The sequence below is a fragment of the Diabrotica virgifera genome, chromosome 2 (assembly GCF_917563875.1).
Source record: "Diabrotica virgifera virgifera chromosome 2, PGI_DIABVI_V3a".
Classification (NCBI taxonomy): Eukaryota; Metazoa; Arthropoda; class Insecta; order Coleoptera; family Chrysomelidae; genus Diabrotica; species Diabrotica virgifera.
The window spans coordinates 221,553,728-221,570,720 of NC_065444.1; the positions used below are offsets into that span (position 1 = coordinate 221,553,728).

Below are 16,993 nucleotides of genomic sequence, written 5' to 3' on the forward strand. Positions count from 1 at the left end.
CCGGGTAGCTTAATATCGGTGCACTGATCAGAGCCATTTGTAGTTGTTCGAAAGCTTTTTGGCACTCTTCACTCCATGTATATTCTTTGCCCTCCTCCGTCAACTTTGTTAGGGGCTTGGAGATATTGGCAAATCCTTTGACAAATCGTCGGTAATATGTACATAGGCCAAGGAAACTTCTAATTTCATGTTAATCTTTTGGTACTGGCCAATCTTTAATTGCATCAATCTTTTCAGGATCAGCTGTTACACCATTACTCGATACAATATGTCCTAAGTACTTAACTTCTCGTCGAAACATGTGACATTTCTTCGGACTTAACTTCAAGTTCGCTGCCCTCAATCGTTGAAAGACGTCTATTAGATTCTTGGCATGTTCATCAAAGGACCTTCCAACCACAATTACATCATCCAAGTAAACCAGGCATGTTTTCCATGTTAGACCTCTTAAAACGGCCTCCATTAATCTTTCAAATGTGGCAGGGGCATTACATAAACCAAACGGCATAGCCGTGAACTGCCAAAGCCCTGATCCTATCGAAAATGCGGTTTTCTCCCGATCGGCTGGCTCCATGTCTACTTGCCAATATCCACTTTTTAAATCGAGTGTGGAAAACCAACGAGAACCGGAGAGAGTATCCAATGTATCGTCTATTCTGGGCAAAGGATAACTATCTTTTTTTGTTACCGCATTGAGCTGGCGGTAGTCGATACAAAAACGCGTTGAACCATCTTTCTTCTTTACCAGAACTACTGGTGATGTCCATGGACTGTTCGATGGTTCAATTACTCCTTGTTTGTCCATATCCTTGATAATCTCTTCGGCCTCATCTCTTTTCGCAAATGGAAGTCGTCTAGGCCGTTGTCTGATTGGCTGAGCGTCTCCGGTATTTATTTTATGCGTTACTGTGCTTGTTTTGCCCTTATCCTTCTTATCAATAGCAAAAACATCTTGATACTCTATCAGCATAGACCTTACTTTTTCCGTTCGTTCATAGTCAAGGTCTTGGCATCTTTCAATGATCATCTCGACAAGGTCTTTTGGATACTTTGACTTTGATGATTTCTCATTGGTATTCATAGAGCAAATTGAAGCCACGGGAACACACTGTCCGATCAAAGCTCCTCTACTTAACTTAATAGCAGTTTCCCTTAAATTCATAACTCTTACAGGGATGACATCTCGAACTTTTACCAAAGTTTTCGCCGTTAGGAACTCGACATTTTCTACATCTTCGACCATCCTTAAACTTCCCTCTCGGCAGTGTCCATCAAGCATGGTCATCAGAATTTTCTCACTATTACCGGGTATGGTTACGTCGCATGTAGTTAGTAAGCGGATGACATCTTCTTTGTCGTCGTGAAAGGGCAACTCTTCACCGTTGATCCTGAGAACTCCATTTTGAACATCCAATATTGCCCCCACTTTTCGTAGTACGTCCATCCCCAATATGAACTCGTCGGAGATCTCGGCAATTAATACTTGATGTTCAACTGTGGTCTGGCCAATGGATACTGACATATTAGCCTCGCCATATGTATTAATTAGCTCACCAGTTGCTGTTCTAAGCTTTACTGTTGCAGGTGATAATTTATTATGGTCTCGTACTACATCTGGACGTGCGATAGTTCTCGTTGCACCTGTATCCACCAAAAATGATCTACATCTATTATTGATACGACCTTCGATGTATAAGTTGTGGATTCCACCGGAGGACGTAAGGTTGACAGTTACTATGGGGGCTCTAGTTCTCGAGGTCGGCAGTTGCCCCTTGGTGTCGACCCGCTCTAGTTTTCCGACGGCTGTACGATCTTCTTACAATTACGTCGAATGTGGCCTACGTCTCCGCAATTCCAACATCTAGGCTCGCGTCTCTTTGGCATCTGATTACTCAATACTCTCCGTATCATTTCCTCCAGACGTTCATCGTTGTGTTCGTCACTTTCTTCAATGGTTCTTACTCTATGGCTTCGTGAAGTTTGACTAGCCGTTTCGTGTTCCAATGCAATAGCAAGTGCTTCATCTAAAACTTTCGGTCTTGCTAGTCGTAAAGCTTTCTGTAGTTCACTACCTTTCAGCCCATTGACAAAGGTATCTACCGCAATTTCTTCTAAAACGCTGTCTGGCACCTCCGGATAAGCCAACCGCACCACACGAGCCACATCTGCTTCAAATTCTTGCAGATTCTCACTTGCTCGTTGACTTCTATTTTTCAGTTGTGCTTTGTATACTTGTTGTAGATGGGCATCTCCATAGCGTTTTTCTAGACGAGTGAACAAGGTCTGGTAACATTTTTCTTGACCCTTAGGAATTGATCTTAATATATCTGCAGCATCACCTCGCAAAGCAGCAGTCAAGGAAACAGCCTTTTCTTGTTCGGTCCAATGGTTGGCGGTCGCAATAGCTTCGAATTGTCTAAGGTATATGGACCAAGAGGACTTCCCATCGAATGGTGGTAATTTAAATCTCATATGATGCGATGTTTCGTCTCTCGGTGTTTCATCCTTCACTACAAGATCTAAAGCTACTGCATTAACTGATGGTTGTACTTTTGTATCAGTTATCATGCTCTCTAGTTGTTTGATCTTCTCTTCTAGCATTTCTTTATTGTCGTCTACACTTTTCTGTATCTTATCGAATGTTCTGGAAACTTCTTCAAATTTCTCGTCGGTCTGTCTACAAACGTCTTTTATTACTTGAGAAACACTTTCAAATTTCTCATCGCTTTTTCTAGAAGTTTCATCGATCTTTTGAGAAATGGTTTCGAATTTCTCATTGTTTTTTTTACTAACTTGTTCTGTTTACAAACTTCTTCAAGTTTCTCGTCGCTTTTTCTAGAAGTTTCATCGATCTTTTGAGAAACACTTTCAAATTTCTCGTTGCTTATCTTAGAAGTATCATCAATCGTTTCAGAAACAGTTTTTAATTTCGATAAGATTGCTTGTTCTGCTGACTGGAAGTGGAACGTCTCTGGATCATCTCCGTTCTTCGTTAGGACTTCCTCGAGTCGTGCTTGTAGGACTATCTTGAGCCCACTGCTGTCCAGATCCCGTTCCTCTAGCTGTTCACGGAGCTGTTTTACTGTAAGTTCTCGTAGCAACATCTTTGGTCGGCACACACGTACTTTCCAAAATGTCTTTTAACAGTCTTTCCGAATACCGAACAATCAACGCACTTTAACTATTCCCGACGAATAAAGTCCAAAAGTCTTTTAAAGTCTTTCCGAATACCGAACAATTAACGCACTCCGGTTATTCCCGACGAATAAAGTTCAAAAGTCTTTTAAAGTCTCTCTGTAATTCACTTATTTATATCGCACTAAGTTTACCGAACACCGACACCAACTGTAGCGTGATTAGTGTAATTACTTCTAATTACAATAAAACTAGCGGTTCGTAATTTATATACGACTTTATTTATATAAGTTACAGACGAATTTATCTTATACACTAAACTTATTTACAAAATATGCCCGTATTTATACCCAGTTGTTATTCTGGAACAATCGACTCCCATCTCGAGCTATCGGCTTGTTCCGCCTACGTGACGTACCTTCCAGAATTCTCCGGCGAGGCCTAGCACATCCGATTACGTCATTCTCGAGGTGTTTACTGTTATACGGGGATCGGCCAAGATTTCTCTTCCGCTACAATATGTTTATTTAACTTAAAAATAAAATACTTCTAGCATACTTTCAAAAAATTTCACAAAAATGTGCTTGACAAATTGATTTCAAATCCTACGCCTCCCCTTAAGGATCTATGGCCACTTTGTGATAGGCAACCCATACAAGCCGTATCTGCCTATGTATGAAATTTATGAAAAAAAAATTGAAGGCACTCGTGGAGAGTGCCGACAGAAGTGAAAACTTCTTATAGTAAATAAATTACGAGCTCAATGCTTTTTCCCCATCCAAAAATAAGTGCTATACCTATATCATACACGCGATGCGTATGCCCTATATGCCATTTATGTATACATACACATAATTTATATACGTACAAAATTTATTTCAGCGAAGTGATGACGGTCGCAAATTCAATACTTTTTCCCCATCCAAGAAGTGCACAGCGTCCTTAAAGAAATTTTCAATTCAAACATTTATTTCGTCGAAGCGATAACGGTCGCTAATTTAATACTTTCTTCCCCATCCAAAAAGTGCACAACGTCAACGTCCCTCAAGAAGTTTTCACTTCAAATATTTATTTCGTCGAAGCGATGATGGTCGCCATGACGGTCGCCAATTTAATACTTTTACCCATCCAAAAAGTGCACAACGTTCATAAAAAATTTTCAATTCAAAAATAAATTTCGTCGAAGCGATGGCGGTCGCTAATTTAACACTTTTCCCCATCCAAAAAGTGCACAACGACCCTCAAGAAGTTTTCACTTCAAATATATATTTCGTCGAAGCGATGATGGACGCGATGACGGTCGCTAATTTAATACTTTTCCCATCAAAAAAGTGCACAACGTCCCTAAAGTTTTCACTTTAAAAATTTATTTCGCCGAAGCGATGACGGTCGCTAATTCAATACTTTTCCCCATCTAAAAAGTGCACAATGTCCCCAAAAAATTATATATTTCAAAAAATTATTTCGCCGTAGCAATGACGGTCGCGATGACAGTCGTTAATTCAATACTTTTTCCCCATCTAAAAAGTACACAACGTCCCTAAAGAAATGTTCACTTCAAAGATTTATTTCGTCGAAGCGATGACGGTCGCGATGACGGTCGCGATGACGGTCGCTAATATTTTTTCCCCATCCAAAAAGTGCACAACCTCCATCAAGAAGTTTTCGCTTCAAAAATTTATTTCTTCGAAGCGATGACGGTCGTCAATTTAATACATTTTCCCATCCAAAAGTGTACAACATTCCTAAAGAAGTTTTCACTTCAATTCACTACGTACAAAATTTATTTCGTCGAAGAGATGACGGTCTCGATGACGGTCGCGAAATAAATCCTTTTTCCCCATCCAAAAATAGGTTTTAGATTTATTTTAAATTTAAATACTTGTAGGTATACATTTTATGTATGCATAGGTATACATAACATAGATACGTAGAAAATTTATTTCGCTGAAGAGATGACGGTCGCGAAATAAATTCTTTTTCTCGATCGTAAAATAGGTTTTACATTTATATTAAATTTAAATACTTCTATACAATTTATATATACATATACATTATACATACAAATAATATATAGCATAAGCGATGACGATCGCAATGACGGTCGCGATGACGGTCGCGAATTCGATGCTTTTTCCCGAAATGCTGAATCGCTGAGTGGCGAAATGTTGAATTATCAAAACAATATGTTGTGTCATTTTAACCTGTAGTTTATAGGTACTCACCCGTTTACAATGAAAAGACTTTTTATTGTATTAACATCAGAATAGGACCAATACGTTTGAACAATTTGGTCACTAACAAGAGCAGACTTGTGGGACTTGTGCAGATTTCATATGGTTTTCAACATTAATAGACTTACGCCCGGTTTCATAATCAACTTAAAGTGAACATTAACTAAAGTTCACTTTAACGTTGACATTTACCCATATGAATTGCATTGATACAGGTACCAACTTAAATTTTAAAGTCCGCATTAACTGATTATGAAACCGAGCGTTATGCATATTTCATTTTCACAATTTTAACAAAATCTAGTAAACTAAATTAGAAGAAAACAGAGCCATACATACTTTTTGGGTAATGATACCAACAGATACCATCAAAAGTCTAAAATTGAATATTTTGGACTTACGCATTTTTCACATTAGGCCGACGATATTGGAATTCGGAAACCCCAGAAAGGAAATCAATGAGAAATAAATAACTACTTAATTTTTTATTTACACTAATTAAGAAATTTTTAAATAAATAATCTAAATAATCATTTTCTACAATCTATAAAATTTTATTTTATATTTAAATTAATTTTGGGGAAAATAACAACACTTAAATCATCTAGTGAATTCCTTCCAAAGGGGAAAATACTTTGTATTGGTATAATTTATCATCCCCATATCCATATAAAAGTCTTCCAACACCATTTTCATCGTAATAAGGGTATCTATACTTTGGTCTGAAAATAAAAAATGTGTATTAAAATTTTGTCTTGTATTACCAATATAATAAGCTATTGATTATGTATTTTAGAAAGGAACTACAACGTTAACGGGGTTTTATTGTTTCATACAGGCAATGGACCTCTAAATATGAAAAACCCGCGTAGTGCTACCATTTAAAGGGGTGCGTTTTTGAGAAGGGGGTAAATTAGTCCCTAGGCACAGGGCGAATTAGGGTGAGTTCTATGCACTTTTGGTACAAACACGTCTACAGAAAAATTGTTCTAGGTTAAATTTACTATCCAAACATCACATTTTAAACTCCAAAATATTTTTGCTTACAAATATATGTATATTCAAAAGAAAAGCAAGAAAAAAACACAAAAGATAGTAATTTTATTTTTTGCCCCATAACTTTTTTCCACGGGGATAAAGGTATAGGAATTGCACAGAAAAAGCTTCCATCCTTTCTCTTTAAAGTGACCTTTGGTAGAAGTCTCTGTGATATACAGTTTCCAAAATATGATTTTTCAAAGTTTGCCACTCACAGCGATTTTGGCCCATTTTCCTTGTTACTTCTCAAACCTTGTTCTGAAACTTTTTTTTCTGCATAGCTTTAGGTATATGCAATGTTACATTTAGTAGAAAGAAAAGTCAATCACCTTGAAAATGGTCGACTGTAGAAGCCTCTATGACTATTTTTAGGCAAGATATGGTTGTTCAAAGTTTTATACTTTTAATGATTTTTGATTTATTTTACGATTATTTTTAAATTTCTCATTATAACTTTTTTTTGTATATTTGGGTATATAGTACAATAAAAAAGAAAGCTTATTTTCTTTACTTTAAAATGGTGTATTGTAAAAAATCCTAGGACTATTTTTAAACAAGATATGCTTTTTCAAAATGTGACATATACACATGCAGTAGGTCCCACTAAGTTGGATCCACATGGAAAACTTTTTTATTATTAACTTTATGAAAACAAATTATTCTTTATAAAATACTCTGCATAGTCTAAAACCTAAGATGCAATCATCAGATATCAAATTTTATCAATAGTGTAAGAGGTATGTTATAAAAATATGAATTGCGCTCAAGAGTAAAGTACCTTTATATTTCACAATATCGAAAAGTGTTATTAAGAAAAGTTATTTGGAATTAAAAATTATATTATAATATGCAATTTATATTCTTTCAATTGAAAAAATAAAAAAACTTAAAATTGTTATCAAATTACGGATACTCTTGAAAATCCTACGGATATCTTGTTTAAAAATAGTCCTAATTTTTTTTTGCAATACGCCATTTTAAAGTAAAGAAAATAAGCTTTTGTTTATTCTACAATGCCGGTTAGAGGAATTTTGCATGACAAAATTCTGTAAATCTACGAAGTTTTCAAAGATTACATTTTTTGAGACTACATTTGAATTAAATTTTTGTGTTTTTTTAATGAAACATCATTTAGTAGGATGTTTGAAAGGTAAGTTGTGTGAATTTGAGAGTTATATAAGTAAAATTGTAGGTATTAGTTAGACATTTTTAAACAAAATTCATGTAACTGTCTCACTTTCCGCCCACACCGTACTGATGCCCATTTACCTTTTATTATAACTATAAGATAGCTTAAGCTTAAGCAATTAATTAATTGTTCTTCTTTCATGTCAAATTTGTAAAATTTAATTTGATCCATTAGTTAAAGAATTAGGTATATTAAAATAACTCAATCGTGCGCTTCGCCGAACGTTTGTTTGAATCGTGGGTCAATGTTTGCGAGAAGGGTTACTTTAGCGTTATAAATAAAAAATTATAGAAGCTATCTATGATTTAATTTTAGAAAAATCTTTAATCGGTTTTTTGTGTAAAATTTACAAGATTTATATTTTCGTAGTTATTAAAAAAAAAACAAATAATTTCGTAGTTCATTTGTTTAATAAAAAATGAAGCACCCACTTCTGGAGTAGAACTTTGTTGTTTATTAAACAAGATAGTTTATGTTGTTTATTAAACATTTCTTAATCAAATTACAAAAAATTCTATCTTGTTTGATTTTTTCCGTAGTCAAAATTTCTATTGACTCCCCTATTATGCAACGAACACGTCCACATTAGCACAATTTACCTCGAGCACGCAAATATTTGCAACGAACAGCTGGTTCGTCACAAACTTTTACCAGTGAGAACGCGGCTTTATGTGTTCATTCGTTCGTTGTTCTCTGTGTTCTCTGCTTTTTTTTTTTTTTTTTTTTTTTTTTTTTTTTTTTTTTTTTCCTGGAAGCCGTCTGTTGTGAACCGGTTGTACTGCAGCCACTTGGCTTATTGTACATCTTCCACTGTTTATGAAACCCATTCCAGAATTCTGGAACCCTGTACCAGCTTGTACAGGTCTAGTGGGTGGGTGCCGTATAATTTTGGAGTCATTTCGATGTCTCCGAAAAGTGTTTGCCGCCTCCGATCCAATGCCTCACAGTCATGTAAAATATGGTTGACTGTTTCAGGTTCTCTGTTACAGAGTCTGCAGCTCAAGTCTCCATGAAACAGTCCCATTGTATGCAGGTGACCCTTAACTGGCGCATGTCCAGTGAGGAAACCTGTTATGACTCTGAGCTGATTCCTGCTTGTTTTCAGCAGTAACTCAGCTCTACTAGCACATGTCCGTCCGATATACATCTTGCCATGTGTTTGACCGGGTACACTCTCCCAGTGTGAGTTGTGTTGGCTTCGGATCCAGGCTTTTTTTCGTTCGCGGACGGTGCTTTTTGGCACTCCCACGGCCGGCTCTGGACCCAGGTATTTTGTAGCTGATGCTCTCTTGGCAAGTGCATCAGCTCTTTCATTGCCGTATATGCCCCGATGACCTGGAACCCATACCAGTATAACACTGTTATGTTGTGCCAGTCTATCAAGTTCTTGTCGACATTCCCACACCAGCCTAGAGTTCACCTTAGGGCTTATAAGAGCCCCAATGGCTGCTTGGCTATCTGTGCATATGTTAACCCGCTGCAGTTCGAATGCCCTCAGGTTGTTTTCTCTTGCACACTGCAAGATTGCAAAAATCTCTGTCTGAAATACGGAGGTACATTCTCCCAGTGGAATAGAAATGTTAAAATTTCCACCACTATAGAATATTCCTGCGCCCGAACCGTCTGCAGTTTTAGACCCGTCCGTATACCAGGTGCAACCCTGCAGTCTGGGTCGAGAGTTTCCTCTGTCCCATTCGTCTCGTGGGCAAATGTCCACTTGAAAAGGTAATTCAGGCATATATCTTGATGTCATATGGTCAGAAATCATCATCCATTCGGCATCATTAATTTCATTCGTTATTTTACTATGTCCTGATTTAACTGGTACGTTGCTCAGGTTTTCTCGCAGTCTATAATAGCCCATTCTCGCCTCACCTCTTATTGTTATATGTAAAGGAGGGAGATCCAGTAGTGCCTCCATAGCTGCCGTAGGTGTGCCCCTCATAGCCCCCGTGATCCCGAGACAAGCAAGTCTTTGCACCTTGCTTAATTTGATGATGGCACTTTTTTGCTGCACTTTTGGCCACCATACCACTGACGCATATGTAATTGTGGGTTTTACTACCATGTTATAAGTCCAATATACCATGTCTGGTCTCAAACCCCACATTTTTCCATGAGTACGTCTGGCTACCATTAACGTAGATACCGCTCTCTTCGTTATTCTTTCTATCTGCTGATTCCAAGTAAGTCTTGAGTCTAATATTATCCCGAGATACTTTACTTCACTCACCAGATTTAAATGTATACCATTTAGACTTAGAGGACCCAATTCCTCTGAATTCCTTCTTTTAGTAAATTTCATGATTTTGGACTTTAGAGGACTGATGTTAAGCCCTACATTTGAAGTCCATTCTGTAACTACGGTCAGAGCCTGTTGCATTCGATCTCTGACTGTACCATTAAATTTTCCGTGGGCTAAGATGACTAGGTCATCCGCATAGCCCAGGACGTGATGCCTATCGTTGTCGAGTCTAGCTATCAGGCCATCCATGACCAGATTCCACAATAGAGGAGATAAGACTCCCCCCTGTGGGCAGCCTCTGGCTACCTGAGCTGACACTGTATCCCCTAGCAACGTAGCATATATCACACGGCTTCTCAGCATGCAGTCTATCCATCTACAGCTTGTTTCGTCTATTCCTTTTAGACGGATCGCCCTTGTGATCGCTTCGTAGGAGGTGTTGTCAAATGCTCCCTCAATATCGAGAAATGCACCCAACATCACCTCTTGGTTTTCTAGAACGTACTCCACTCTCTGTACAAGATGGTGCAGTGCCGTTTCTGTGGAGACTCCCGCTCGATATGCATATTGTCCCCGATGTATCGGACTTTCAACCAATACACCATCCCTGATATGCCTATCGAGCAGTTTTTCTAAGGTCTTCAGTACGAATGACATCAGACTTAATGGCCGCAGACCTGTCCGATTTTGCCAGGTTTGGGTATAAAAGCCACCCTTATCAGCCTCCATGCTTTTGGTATGTACCCCAGCCCTAAACTAGCCTGCAGTATCTTACACAATTTTTTGAAAAGAAGGTCGTTTCCCTTCTGTAGAAGTATTGGATAAATCCCGTCCGGACCCGGTGATTTATATGGCTCGAATGAGTTTATTGCCCATTTGATTTTGTCCTGGTTTATAACTTCTTTTGCCACATGCCAGTTTTCCCTAGAACCATAATTCATGATATCCAGTCCGGTTTGCCATGTGTCTAGTGGTATCAGTTTTGTCTCAGACTCAGGAAAGTGCACCCTGAAAAGCTCTTTCAGGGTGTCTTCACCATTCTGAGTGTATTCACCTGACTCTTTTTGGAGCGAGGGAATACTTATCTGAGGGTCCTTTGAGAGAACTTTATGGAGCCTTGCCATTTCTGAAGTCCCTTCTATCTCTTCACAATGCCTTCTCCACGATTCTCTTTTTGCCCTTCTCAATTCCTTATTGTAGTCAGTCAGAGCTTTGCGATAATCGCCCCACTCGCCTGACCTTTTGGCGAAATTAAATTTTCGTCTAACCTCTGTCCTTTGATTTGCAAGATTATGATTACTTCAAGGTGGTACTTCAGGGTGGTACTCAGGTACAAGAATTTTGCTACCTAAGAAGTATAGTTGGCGTACATGGTGCATGGTACATCGTCTTAGAAAAGCACAACAAGCATTTGGAACATTATCAAGCATATGGAGGTCAACACAAATTAGTCAAAACACCAAAATAAGAATATTTAAGAAAACAGTATTACTGTATGGATGCGAGACCTGGGCAATAACAGACGGAACTGTCAAAAAACTCCAAGTATTTGTAAATAGGTGCCTCCGAAAAATTTTGAAAGTATATTGACCCAACATCATAACAAATCAAGAACTCTGGAATAAAACCAAACAAAAGCCAATTGAAATTGCAATTAAAAGGAAAAGATGGAATTGGCTGGGACACACCCTGAGGAAGGACAACCCAGATATAACAAAGAAAGCTCTAAAATGGACAGTAGCAGGACGAAGAAAGCAAGGACGTCCCGCAACGACCTGGAGAAGAACAATTGAAGCTGACTACAAAGGTATGAGAAAGAGCTGGGGAGAGGTAGCAGCCATGGCCAGAGACAGAGTCCAATGGAGAAGCTTCGTGGATGCCCTATGCTCCTTTACGGAGTAACAGGAAATAATATATACCGATCCACCTAAAATTTTGCATAGTATTTTCTTTACATATTTCGTCAGGTAACGCTGTTGAGCTATTTTTTGTTTTATGCTTATTTTTGTTTAACAATGAAACGGTTCAAAAGAACTCAATTTTTTGCCTCACCTAGAAACCAAAAATCGTAAATGTCATTGTTACATATTTTTGTCTCACCCTGTAGACATAAGAATAAATTCAAGGAATTTATTTCAGTTTCGAAAAAACGTGAGAATAATTCAATTGTAGTTTATCCTTGTTAAAAAAGACGTTATTATATTTTACAGTCATAGGTATCTACATTCGATTTCCTTTAATTTCTCGCCCGTTCAGTGTGTGATGTTAAAAAGAGTTACATTGTATTATAATGGTCTTTGGCGCCACGAATTTAGGCAGTTATATACACAATAAGTGCTGCTTTGGGTATCAGAGAGCGCGGGTGTTAATTGTGGACTCAGCAATATCTTTCTTGAAAATGTTAGAACGGAGAGAGGTTTGCTGACTTTGCGAGATGATTTTTGATGTTTCCCTACCAAGTACGTTCGGCGTAGAATATATTTTGTTAATCCCTATTGGTCGATAATACGTGCAGGAAGCTTAGTTATTTTTTTATTAGTCAATGATGAAAGAAGGAAGGATTAAACTTTTTTCTTATTGGTTGATTGGATGAGTAGGGTAGAATGAGAGAAATGGATTGGGTTTTTGGAAGGAAGCGTTTTAGGTTGGAGAGAAGCATTCACGGTGTGAGAAAAAGCAATTCAAGTTGGGGCTTTCAAAGAGAGAGGTTTGTTGCAGCCTCGGCAGAAGCCGCTTTGGCGGTTTTCTGAGAAAGTTAAGTTCGAAGATTAAGTTCTGACGTAGTTCTTAATCAAGTTTTTCTTAAGTTCCTGAAAATGTAGAGTATTAGAAGCAGCACCTATGTTGTGTTAGAAACTGTTCTCCTTTCGTGACTTCCTAGTCATAAGCCAAATGCCGCTGTTAAGCAAAGAGCCGGTTTACTTTAGTGTATACTACACTACCTAAGTTTCTTTTTGTAAGCAGTTATGGATTAAGTGCTAAAGATAATCCTAAATACCTCAAAATTTATTTAAATGTCAATATGAGCAGAGTCATTTGGAAGTTTTTTGCCTGGAAACAACCTTTTTTGTACTTTTTATGTAAATTCAGTGAAAAGTAGTGCTTTGGACATTCACAACGTGAAGAATAAGGATAGGACTATATAACAAGGTATTGTTTGTAAACTTTTTTATCGTTTTTGTAAACAGGATCTTTAATGTTGTACATCTACAAAAGATCCATCATTTGTCTTTTTTATTTTTTTATCTTTATTTTAATAAAAATTTTATTCATTTTACAATAATGTTTTTGATTGATAATATTATTATCTGATCCTTTTCTCTTGGTCCTAAATGATACTCAACTCAAAACACTATGGTAAGTCATGTTATATTTATATTTATGTAAATGTGTTTGTATTTATCTTATGATAACTATATATTTTTATTAACTTTTAACTTTAGTTATTTTTTTTTGAAGTTTATGTACGCTTCGACTTTCATTTTCTCTTTATTCAATGGCGCCCCCCGAGCATTTGAGTTTCTATTATATTTAAAATCTATTAAGAATCCACACTCCTTAGATCTCTGAAGACTGAAGACTTAGAGCTACCGAGGTACTCTGAAATGTTATGTAGCACAAGTATAGATATTTTTATGTTTGTTTAATTTGTCGAGTTACATATTATCTTTTTTGCCTTTGTTATCCATAGGCGTGCTATATAGAATTGCTTCCATTCGTGGGGCTGTTATATAAAATGGCGCCCGGAACGCTGGTGCTACAACATCTAATAAATATATTGATTTTCACAATTTTTGCAAAAAAAATCGTTGTTTTGACTTCTGAGTGACCTACTAAAAACTCAAAAATCGTTAAAACCAAAAAACTCGACAGCATTACCTCAAGAAAATAAAATCTTCTTGAATTTTTTGTTTGTAAGTTCTGATGTTGGCCTATTTTTCAATATCTTTCGTTGAATTTATTTATGAATATTCTATGAATTGTACTAAATATGTTTCTGTCTGTATCTGTTCATTCGTTCGTTGTTCTCTGTGTTCTCTGCTTAGTCTGTTGCTGTCACCTGTCACTGTCTGCTCATGCTCAAATGCTCACATTCTATTTTCTCGTAAATCGTAAACAATCGCAAATCGCATGCGCGTGAGCGCATAGCGCATGCACAGTTATGAAGCGCATGCCGCATGCATGATGCATCGCGCATCGTAAAGTCCGGTAATACTATAATATATTTAATCTATGGTCACAGCATAGAAAACGCAACAGCAGTGACACACTAGTAGGCGGGAAAAGTTCGCGCACTATTACTGCGCAGATCGTCGGTCATTTTGTGCGTAGTACCAGCACGTACTAGACAGTGTAGAGAATCGACAGTGTTGCCGATTTGTACATAATTATCAGGTTTACTTAACTTTTATGACATTCATATTTTTTAACATAATTTTATACGTAATCTTTTGCATAAATTCCAGAAATTATTCAAAAAGAATCTCTTACGGGTAATAAAGTTAGTGCAATAACTGATACTGCAGCAATGCAGAAATAAAAAAAAATCACATTTTCTTAGATATCGTTGTCTGTCGACGTTTAAATGCGACCGGTGAGCAAGCAAATATTAAATTAGTGTTAGCAAAAGTGAGTTACTCCTTTCAAACAGACAAAAAATGTTAATGTAAATGAGGAAATATTATTTGAGAGCGTTCTAGATGTAGTTTTATTATAGTATAATATATTACACATAATTTTGTTACAAGTATTTTTGAATTAACAAGTTGAATAAAATAACTTTTTCTTAATGCATTTTTATTACCCTTAATCTACCGAGATAAAAAATTTTAACATAATTTTTGGCAAAATCTGACCATTTTAGCAGTGGCTTAATATAATTTCATTAATGAAATCGGCAACACTGATGAACCAACACATCACATCACCACTGAGATGTACTACGCGAAAAATGGCGACCCTGTACTTTTCAACTTCAAAGGCGGCATCAGGGAGTGTCCTTGCTGGTTTCGTTTATTATGCTGTGCTATGGTCGTAAACAAACAATCGTAATCGTAAAGTAAAGGAGTTTGTAAATTTGAATTTCTGTTTTCATTGGAAATTGAATAATTTCCAATGGAAGTAAAAGAAGAAATTAGCGAGGAAACGTGTAAAATAGAAGTAGAGTATAATGACTTGGATTATGCTCTTTTAGATGGCTTTAAATGTGAAATTCAGGAGGAGTCCAATTGGGAAAGTACTCATGACACAAATGATTCTTTAGACTTAAAGAAATGTCCGGTAAATACTGAAATAGAACAGCATTTAAATAAACTTGACCCTTTTGAAGACAACCAAACATCTGAAAAAGGTTAGTAGGTAAAAATAATTTAAGTACTCCCATATCTAGAAGTAGGTAGTATGAATAGGAATAACTTTTTCACAACATTGTTGGTTATTTTGTCATTCATAAGCATGTATTGAATGTGTTTAGGTACACATTAAAACAATAGAACTGACTAACTGACAAGTCAGCCAAAGTAATACAGTAACTGCAGAAATTAACAGATGTATATTATATCTAGCAAATAGAGCGTACTATGGGTTAAAGAAACTTTTAACATCAAACATAGTCACAAAAAGAACAAAACTATTGATATACAAAATTCTAATCAAGCCCGTCCTCACTTATGCTTCAGAAATGTGGACAATAACAAAAAGTGATGAAGAACGGTGAGGCTGTTTTGAATGTAAAATCCTCAGACATATCTATAAAGGCGTGGAGGAAAATGGATTATGGTGTAGACCAGAGGTTCCCAACCGGTGTGCCATGGCACACTGGTTGGGAACAAAAGTTCCCTGTAGGTGTACCACGAAATTTAACCGTCTTTTTTACTAGTATTTACTTTTTTAATTCGTCGTGATAATTTATGTTGAAATCCAAGTAAATGAAAAACTTGAAACAGCTGATTTTTTGCTTTTCAATTGGACGAATCCACAGATATATACTGGGAAACCCCAGGTTATTGCTTTCGTTAGACTTATCTGTGAATCTAACTTAATTGAACAGTTTTTATTTTGTAAAGATCTCCCTGAAAATACAACAGGACTAGACATTTTTCAATTAATGAACAGTTATTTTATCACTGCTGGTTTGTCTTGGCTCTCTTGTTTGAGTGTTTGCACATATGGTTGCCCTGCGATGGTGGGACACTTAACAGGGTTTCTGGCTTTAGTTAAAAAGGAAAATCCAGATATTATTTTCACACATTTTTTTTACACAGAGAAGCACTTGTTAAGTCATTGATGCCTGAACTGAATGACGTTTTGCAAACTGTTGTGAAAATGGTGAACTACATCAAAAGTAGGCCTTTAAAAGTGAGATTATTTAACAGTTTGTGTTCTGCTATGGTTTCTGAGCATACGGAGCTATTGTTGCATATAGAAGTAAGATGGTTATCTCTCGGATGTGTCCTTCAAAGATTCTATGAACTTAAAGAGGAACTGTTAGTATTTTTTACTTGTGAACAGTCTGAATATACCAATTTCCTTAGTGATGACACCTGGTGCACCAAAGTTGCGTTTTTGGCAGATATTTTTGTGAAATTGTACGTTTTAAATAAGGGCATGCAGGGAAAGTAAGAAAACATTCTCACCTCCACTGATAAAATCAGTTCTTTCCAGCAAAAGCTTTTACTGTGGATAAAGAAAGTTGAAAATCAAGACACGTGGAACATGTTTGAGTTAACAAACAATTGCAATGTAGAACCAAATCTGTCAGACCTTTTTTTGAAAAGTTTTAGTAAGCTGAATGACAATATCAAAAAGTATTTTCCCTCCCTCAATACAGCATCAATGGACTGGGTGTGAAATTCATATGTTGAGTCGGCATTGTTCACTACAGATGAAGAGGGTGAACTGATAGATATAAAAATTGACCGTGGACTTAAATTTAAGTACAGTAAACTAGTTGAAGAAGCAGAGACTCAGTCAAAACTGAAGAAAATCAAAGTTAATGTAGATGTTGCATCATTTTGGATTCCCCTCTTCAATGAATATCCACTGGTCACAAAGAAAGCTATGAATGCCATAATACCATTTTCAACTTCTTATATCTGTGAATCTGCTTTCTCGTCGATGAACGCCATCAAGAACAAAAATCGTTCCCAGCTA

At 36.8% G+C, this 16,993-nt stretch overlaps 2 protein-coding genes across 3 annotated transcripts in view; one reads left to right on the forward strand and one right to left on the reverse strand.

The window, feature by feature from the left end:
- Positions 1-5,841: 5,841 nt before the first annotated feature.
- Positions 5,842-16,993, reverse strand: part of LOC126880392 (uncharacterized) — a 62,123-nt gene continuing 50,971 nt past the window's right edge. For both annotated transcript variants that reach the window (XM_050644228.1, XM_050644227.1), the window contains exon 3: positions 5,842-6,091. In XM_050644228.1, coding sequence (XP_050500185.1) covers positions 5,974-6,091 — 118 coding nt within the window. In that variant the 3' untranslated portion in view covers positions 5,842-5,973. The remainder of the gene's footprint in view (positions 6,092-16,993) is intronic.
- LOC126880390 (zinc finger protein ZFP2-like) overlaps positions 14,606-16,993 on the forward strand; it is a 23,334-nt gene continuing 20,946 nt past the window's right edge. The window contains exon 1 of the mRNA XM_050644225.1: positions 14,606-15,191. Coding sequence (XP_050500182.1) covers positions 14,957-15,191 — 235 coding nt within the window. The 5' untranslated portion in view covers positions 14,606-14,956. The remainder of the gene's footprint in view (positions 15,192-16,993) is intronic.